This window comes from Pygocentrus nattereri, chromosome 2, assembly GCF_015220715.1.
Source record: "Pygocentrus nattereri isolate fPygNat1 chromosome 2, fPygNat1.pri, whole genome shotgun sequence".
Taxonomy (NCBI): Eukaryota; Metazoa; Chordata; class Actinopteri; order Characiformes; family Serrasalmidae; genus Pygocentrus; species Pygocentrus nattereri.
This window is the reverse complement of record NC_051212.1, coordinates 13,870,530-13,879,653: the sequence shown is the minus strand read 5'-3', so window position 1 is coordinate 13,879,653 and position 9,124 is coordinate 13,870,530. Positions and strand designations below refer to the sequence as shown.

At 32.2% G+C, this 9,124-nt stretch overlaps 2 protein-coding genes across 5 annotated transcripts in view; one reads left to right on the top strand and one right to left on the bottom strand.

Annotated features, from left to right (window-relative positions):
- LOC108416657 (Fc receptor-like protein 5) overlaps positions 1–9,124 on the top strand; it is a 110,864-nt gene that overhangs the window by 41,199 nt on the left and 60,541 nt on the right. For 3 of the 4 annotated variants that reach the window (XM_037547395.1, XM_037547383.1, XM_037547386.1), the window contains exon 3: positions 4,084–4,356. The exons of the other annotated variant lie outside the window; for it this stretch is intronic. In XM_037547395.1, the coding sequence (XP_037403292.1) occupies positions 4,084–4,356 (273 nt within the window). The remainder of the gene's footprint in view (positions 1–4,083; positions 4,357–9,124) is intronic. 4 annotated transcript variants of the gene reach the window in all.
- LOC119266023 overlaps positions 1–9,124 on the bottom strand; it is a 67,434-nt gene that overhangs the window by 11,883 nt on the left and 46,427 nt on the right. The window lies entirely within an intron of this gene.

The window sequence follows — 9,124 nt, the reverse complement described above, 5'->3', positions numbered from 1 at the left end:
CTGAGCTCCTGAGAGCAACCCATTCTTTCACTAATGTATTAGTGAAATGACTAAAGGTATTGGGATGTACCCCTGAGGGTACCGCCACAGTGACAAGAGGGGCATTGCCCCAGTGACAGTGTTGTACCGTTTTTTCTGAGAGTGTAAAATGACCTAATATTCAGTAAAATTTAGTTAAATATCAGATAAAGAGCTACAGCTACCTGAAACAAACATTATAACTAGCATGCTAACATTAGCTAAGTAAATGTTATCAGTCTCACATCACAACTAAAGAAAATCCGGTTTATAATAAAGAGTTCTCTTGAAATAAAATGTCTACTGTTGTTGGTTTTACTGACAGAGGTCTATATTTATAAAAGTCTACATATTATAGAAGTTTACTTACTGATTTCTATTAGAGACTCTGCTGTGCTGCTGTCTGATTAGCTGTTTAACTAACTCTGCTTTAACCAATGCTGTTATGATTTGAAAATGAGCCCTATGGTTGTTTTCTTAGTTACTGTCTAATAATTTTAAACGACAAAATTGTAAATTAACTAAATAAATAAATTCAACACCATTTCCAAAATGCTGTTGCTGTGCAAAATGTAAAACCTATATTTAATTGAGAACAGTAAAAAAAGTCCACATATCCATTGTTGAAACTGACAAATGTTTTAGTTTTCTGAGAAATATATACACTGCTCAAAAAAATAAAGGGAACACTCAAATAACACATCCTAGATCTGAATGAATGAAATATTCTCATTAAATACTTTGTTCTGTACAAAGTTGAATGTGCTGACAACAAAATCACACAAAAATCATCAATGGAAATCAAATTTATTGATTAATGAAGATATATTAATGGAGGCCTGGATTTGGAGTCACTTACAAAATTAAAGTGGAAAAACACACGACAGGCTGATCCAACTTTGATGTAATGTCCTTAAAACAAGTCAAAATGAGGCTCAGTATTGTGTGTGGCCTCCACGTGCCTGTATGACCTCCCTACAATGCCTGGGCATGCTCCTGATGAGGTGGCGGATGGTCTCCTGAGGGATTTCCTCCCAGACCTGGACTAAAGCATGCGCCAAATCCTGGACAGTCTGTGGTGCAACGTGGCGTTGGTGGATGGAGCGAGACATGATGTCCCAGATGTGCTCAATCAGATTCAGGTCTGGGGAACGGGTGGGCCAGTCCATAGCTTCAATGCCTTCATCTTGCAGGAACTGCTGACACACTCCAGCTACATGAGGTCTAGCATTGTCCTGCATTAGGAGGAACCCAGGGCCAACCGCACCAGCATATGGTCTCACAAAGGGTCTGAGGATCTCATCTCGGTACCTAATGGTAGTCAGGCTACCTCTGGAGAACAGTTCCTCTGTTACTCTCACTGTAAAGGGTGAGCTCTTAACTATGATTTCTACTAAATGAAATTATTAATACAGTGTAGCAGGTCGAGGTTTTACAGCACTGAAATCTCTGGAGTTACCAGTTGATCTCAAATGTATCCAGGCAGTACCAGGGAGGTGCTAAGAAGTGCTCAAGAACCCTTTTTGCCTTTTTATATAAATAATGTACCTTTCATTAGACTTTACGTTCATAAGTCTTTTCCACCCCCCACAAGTTTATAATTAATCTGTGTACCTACACAGTCCCTCACTGAGACCGCGGATAAAGGATCAGGTCTTTTAGAGAACTCTTAATCAAAACACCCTAAAATGCTGATCTTCAGTCAGACACTAATATATATACACACTACTATTGTGAGATCACTGCAGTGGATTATTTTAATAAGCTGTTTAAACACAAATCACTTCTTATTCCTTCCAAAAGACAGAAAAGTCAGAACTGAACAGTGAAAGTACCAGCAGCTCCCACTTTGAGTCAGTCTCTTCATCACTTACAGCAGCTGCTTCTGAACAAGTGAGTTTAAGGACCAGCTTGACCTGGACAATGACGGTGTTAGCCCACTTAACACTGAGCTCTTCAGCTCCTGCTAGACCCCTGAATCCTGCTAGACCCCTGCTAGACCCCTGAATGCGGCTCCAGCTGTAAAACCCATGTCCGGGTGTTTAAGGCTGGTTTAGGCGAGTCTGGGTGAAGGTGAGAGTTGGAGCTCCTACCTGCTCGTTAGGGGCTTCACGGGCAGAGCTTCACTGCTGAACCTCCCGACCTGCTCTATGACCACGGACGCCGCTTGGGCCGCTCTGGAAATCGTCCTCACGCACGTGATTTGCAACGCCCACGACCCGCGTCACGACTTTCTTCCATCTTAACTCGGCAGCCCCGACGCCGACTGCTGACTACGACCGGCAGAAGACCAGACGAGACTAAACGAAAGTGATTTACACTGCAGTGATCACTGCAGTGATCTACTGTCCTCCTTAAAGCAGTAGACTGCAGTAAAGAGTGATGCAGTAATTAGCTGTGATTTGCTGATTATATTGTGAGAGTCTGCCTGTCTCTGAACGTTGTGGTGATAGAGGACAGAGCTTCCCATCATTCCTTGCAGTTTTTGCAAGTCAGTTTTGCAGTCAGTGCAGCTCCTGCTTTGAACTCCCGGCCACTATAAAGATGTAGAACTCTGCTCTGCTGAGCTGCTGTGTTATTCTAGTGTAAAACAAGCTTTAGTCTGAGAAATCATCAGAGCTCAGAGCTCAGAGCGGGTGGGCTACTATGTTAGCTGACAACATGGATCAGAACAGATTTAGATGAGAACATGTTTGCAGAACAAATTAGTGAGTCAGTATTTTATTATTTCTCTGTTCCACAGTTTCACTGAGTAACAATACAGGCTGATGCATTTTCATTCGTTTATCATGGTACTCTGTTGTATTTTTTGATGGAAATAACAGTTTGTGTCAAAATGAATTGAAAATATTAGGAATTTTAAGACGAGTTTATGTTTAATTTCGGTTCACAAAATATTTGATGGGTTGTGAGACAAACACTGCCTCTGCATGAGGACCCTGACCTGAAAAGGTTTGGCTTTAAAAGAATGCAGTTACTGTGGAGATAAAATGGGATTGGTTAAAAAACAACACAGTAAAAAGTAAATAATACACATTGCTGTATATTATATTATATATTATTATTATTAATACATGTAAAAAGTACATGATTAGATAAATAGATCGATAAATAGATAGACAGACTACCAGACAGACAGCCAGACTATCAGACAGACAGACAGACAGACAGACAGACAGACAGACAGACAGACTATCAGACAGACTATCAGACAGACAGACGGACTATCAGACAGACAGACAGGGAGGCAGGCAGGCCATTGTTCACAGGTAGTAAAAGTGTAAGTCTGGCCTGAGAACAGAAACACAAGAAAATCCTAAATTGGATAAACCTGTAGAAAATCAATGATTGTTTTTTTTTGTTTGTCTCCTTTTTAATTACAAGTCATAAAGAGCGTAATTATCTGATGCTGTATTCTGTCAAAGTAATTGCTCCTCCTTCTTCTTGGTGTAAAAAACACACGACTCCTCCAGTCAGTTCACTTCAGTAAATTGTTCCAAACTGTTTCTTTGCATAATCTCTCCTGATATTTTTGTGGATAAACAATGCCACTGCTCAAAATGCACATTCATTAGGTCAGTATCAGGTCAGTATCAGGGTCCCCAGTCCTGCAGCTCAGTGGAGACCCTGTGCTAAACGGGCAGTTCATGCTCGAAAATCACACAGTGCAGCCGAATTAAAGCAGTTCTCCTGTTTTAAGAGTGGGTCAAAATTCCTCCACTCGATGTAAAAGACGCATCACAAGTCATCACAAACGTTTGATTGTAGTCGTTATTGCCAAAGTTGACACAACCAGATATTAGGTTTTGGGGGCAATTACTTTTTCACAATAGTTTGGTTGATAGGTTAGGTGGGTCACATGGTTTTGGTATTGAATAAATCTTTATCTTCAATAAAGGAGGGATCATTTAAAAGCTGCATTTTGTGTTTACCTGTGTTGTCTTTGTTTTAGAATGTAAAAATAGAAGTAGAAGAAATCGGGTGAGGGGCAAATACTTTTTCACAGCACTGTAGAAATCGTCTTTATCTGAATTATTTGTTCTGAGGATTTCTTTCTCTCCACAGAGAGACCAAAACCTGCGGTGTCCATACAGCCTGATGATCAGGTGTTTATAGGAGAGACTGTCACTCTCAGATGTGACATACAGGGAGGAGGAGTCTCTAACTGGCAGTACAGCTGGTTTAAAGCTGGTTCATCCACTGCTGTCAGTAATGAACAGCAGTACAATATCAGCTCTGTTACAGCGTCTGACGGAGGAACATACACCTGTAGAGGAACAAAGAGAGGAACATCACGCTACTCACACACCAGTGATGCTGTTACACTGACTGTATCAGGTGAGTGTGAAAAAGTTTTCAGCTCACTTAATACTTAACTAATGAATCAGAGCTTAATAAAACGTCTTCATTACATTGAATGATTATTAATACTTAACTAATGAATCAGAGCTCAATAAAACGTCTTCATTACATTGAATGATTATTAATACTTAACTAATGAATCAGAGCTCAATAAAACGTCTTCATTACATTGAATGATTATTAATACTTAACTGATGAATCAGAGCTTAATAAAACGTCTTCATTACATTGAATGATTATTAATACTTAACTAATGAATCAGAGCTTAATAAAACGTCTTCATTACATTGAATGATTATTAATACTTAACTAATGAATCAGAGCTTAATAAAACGTCTTCATTACATTGAATGATTATTAATACTTAACTAATGAATCAGAGCTTAATAAAACGTCTTCATTACATTGAATGATTATTAATACTTAACTAATGAATCAGAGCTTAATAAAACGTCTTCATTACATTGAATGATTATTAATACTTAACTAATGAATCAGAGCTTAATAAAACGTCTTCATTACATTGAATGATTATTAATACTTAACTAATGAATCAGAGCTTAATAAAACGTCTTCATTACATTGAATGATTATTAATGCTTAACTAATGAATCAGAGCTTAATAAAACGTCTTCATTAGATTGAATGATTATTAATGCTTAACTAATGAATCAGAGCTTAATAAAACGTCTTCATTACATTGAATGATTATTAATACTTAACTAATGAATCAGAGCTTAATAAAACGTCTTCATTACATTGAATGATTATTAATACTTAACTAATGAATCAGAGCTTAATAAAACGTCTTCATTACATTGAATGATTATTAATACTTAACTAATGAATCAGAGCTTAATAAAACGTCTTCATTACATTGAATGATTATTAATGCTTAACTAATGAATCAGAGCTTAATAAAACGTCTTCATTACATTGAATGATTATTAATACTTAACTAATGAATCAGAGCTTAATAAACGTCTTCATTACATTGAATGATTATTAATACTTAACTAATGAATCAGAGCTTAATAAAACGTCTTCATTACATTGAATGATTATTAATACTTAACTAATGAATCAGAGCTTAATAAAACGTCTTCATTACATTGTATGATTATTAATGCTTAACTAATGAATCAGAGCTTAATAAAACGTCTTCATTACATTGAATGATTATTAATACTTAACTGATGAATCAGAGCTTAATAAACGTTTTCATTACATTGAATGATTATTAATACTTAACTGATGAATCAGAGCTTAATAAACGTTTTCATTACATTGAATGATTATTAATACTTAACTAATGAATCAGAGCTTAATAAACGTTTTCATTACATTGAATGATTATTAATACTTAACTAATGAATCAGAGCTTAATAAACGTTTTCATTACATTGAGTGATTATTAATACTTAACTGATGAATCAGAGCTTAATAAACGTCTTCATTACATTGAATGATTATTAATACTTAACTAATGAATCAGAGCTTAATAAAACGTCTTCATTACATTGAATGATTATTAATACTTAACTGATGAATCAGAGCTTAATAAACGTCTTCATTACATTGAATGATTATTAATACTTAACTAATGAATCAGAGCTTAATAAAACGTCTTCATTACATTGAATGATTATTAATACTTAACTAATGAATCAGAGCTTAATAAACGTTTTCATTACATTGAGTGATTATTAATACTTAACTGATGAATCAGAGCTTAATAAAACGTCTTCATTACATTGAATGATTATTAATAACTAATGAATCAGAGCTTAATAAAACGTCTTCATTACATTGAATTATTATTAATACTTAACTAATGAATCAGAGCTTAATAAAACGTCTTCATTACATTGAATGATTATTAATACTTAACTAATGAATCAGAGCTTAATAAACGTTTTCATTACATTGAGTGATTATTAATACTTAACTGATGAATCAGAGCTTAATAAACGTCTTCATTACATTGAATGATTATTAATACTTAACTAATGAATCAGAGCTTAATAAAACGTCTTCATTACATTGAATGATTATTAATACTTAACTAATGAATCAGAGCTTAATAAAACGTCTTCATTACATTGAATTATTATTAATACTTAAGTAATGAATCAGAGCTTAATAAAACGTCTTCATTACATTGAATGATTATTAATACTTAACTAATGAATCAGAGCTTAATAAAACGTCTTCATTACATTGAATGATTATTAATACTTAACTAATGAATCAGAGCTCAATAAAACGTCTTCATTACATTGAATGATTATTAATACTTAACTAATGAATCAGAGCTTAATAAAACGTCTTCATTACATTGAATGATTATTAATACTTAACTAATGAATCAGAGCTTAATAAAACGTCTTCATTACATTGAATGATTATTAATGCTTAACTAATGAATCAGAGCTTAATAAAACGTCTTCATTACATTGAATGATTATTAATACTTAACTATTGAATCAGAGCTTAATAAAACGTCTTCATTACATTGTATGATTATTAATACTTAACTAATGAATCAGAGCTTAATAAAACGTCTTCATTACATTGAATGATTATTAATACTTAACTAATGAATCAGAGCTTAAACGTCTTCATTACATTGAATGATTATTAATACTTAACTAATGAATCAGAGCTTAATAAAACGTCTTCATTACATTGAATGATTATTAATACTTAACTAATGAATCAGAGCTTAATAAAACGTCTTCATTACATTGAATGATTATTAATACTTAACTAATGAATCAGAGCTCAATAAAACGTCTTCATTACATTGAATGATTATTAATACTTAACTAATGAATCAGAGCTTAATAAAACGTCTTCATTACATTGAATGATTATTAATACTTAACTAATGAATCAGAGCTCAATAAAACGTCTTCATTACATTGAATGATTATTAATACTTAACTAATGAATCAGAGCTTAATAAAACGTCTTCATTACATTGAATGATTATTAATACTTAACTAATGAATCAGAGCTTAATAAACGTTTTCATTACATTGAATGATTATTAATACTTAACTAATGAATCAGAGCTTAATAAACGTTTTCATTACATTGAATGATTATTAATACTTAACTAATGAATCAGAGCTTAATAAACGTTTTCATTACATTGAGTGATTATTAATACTTAACTGATGAATCAGAGCTTAATAAACGTCTTCATTACATTGAATGATTATTAATACTTAACTAATGAATCAGAGCTTAATAAAACGTCTTCATTACATTGAATGATTATTAATACTTAACTGATGAATCAGAGCTTAATAAACGTCTTCATTACATTGAATGATTATTAATACTTAACTAATGAATCAGAGCTTAATAAAACGTCTTCATTACATTGAATGATTATTAATACTTAACTAATGAATCAGAGCTTAATAAACGTTTTCATTACATTGAGTGATTATTAATACTTAACTGATGAATCAGAGCTTAATAAAACGTCTTCATTACATTGAATGATTATTAATAACTAATGAATCAGAGCTTAATAAAACGTCTTCATTACATTGAATTATTATTAATACTTAACTAATGAATCAGAGCTTAATAAAACGTCTTCATTACATTGAATGATTATTAATACTTAACTAATGAATCAGAGCTTAATAAACGTTTTCATTACATTGAGTGATTATTAATACTTAACTGATGAATCAGAGCTTAATAAACGTCTTCATTACATTGAATGATTATTAATACTTAACTAATGAATCAGAGCTTAATAAAACGTCTTCATTACATTGAATGATTATTAATACTTAACTAATGAATCAGAGCTTAATAAAACGTCTTCATTACATTGAATTATTATTAATACTTAAGTAATGAATCAGAGCTTAATAAAACGTCTTCATTACATTGAATGATTATTAATACTTAACTAATGAATCAGAGCTTAATAAAACGTCTTCATTACATTGAATGATTATTAATACTTAACTAATGAATCAGAGCTCAATAAAACGTCTTCATTACATTGAATGATTATTAATACTTAACTAATGAATCAGAGCTTAATAAAACGTCTTCATTACATTGAATGATTATTAATACTTAACTAATGAATCAGAGCTTAATAAAACGTCTTCATTACATTGAATGATTATTAATGCTTAACTAATGAATCAGAGCTTAATAAAACGTCTTCATTACATTGAATGATTATTAATACTTAACTATTGAATCAGAGCTTAATAAAACGTCTTCATTACATTGTATGATTATTAATACTTAACTAATGAATCAGAGCTTAATAAAACGTCTTCATTACATTGAATGATTATTAATACTTAACTAATGAATCAGAGCTTAAACGTCTTCATTACATTGAATGATTATTAATACTTAACTAATGAATCAGAGCTTAATAAAACGTCTTCATTACATTGAATGATTATTAATACTTAACTAATGAATCAGAGCTTAATAAAACGTCTTCATTACATTGAATGATTATTAATACTTAACTAATGAATCAGAGCTCAATAAAACGTCTTCATTACATTGAATGATTATTAATACTTAACTAATGAATCAGAGCTTAATAAAACGTCTTCATTACATTGAATGATTATTAATACTTAACTAATGAATCAGAGCTTAATAAAACGTCTTCATTACATTGAATGATTATTAATACTTAACTAATGAATCAGAGCTTAATAAAACGTCTTCATTACATTGAATG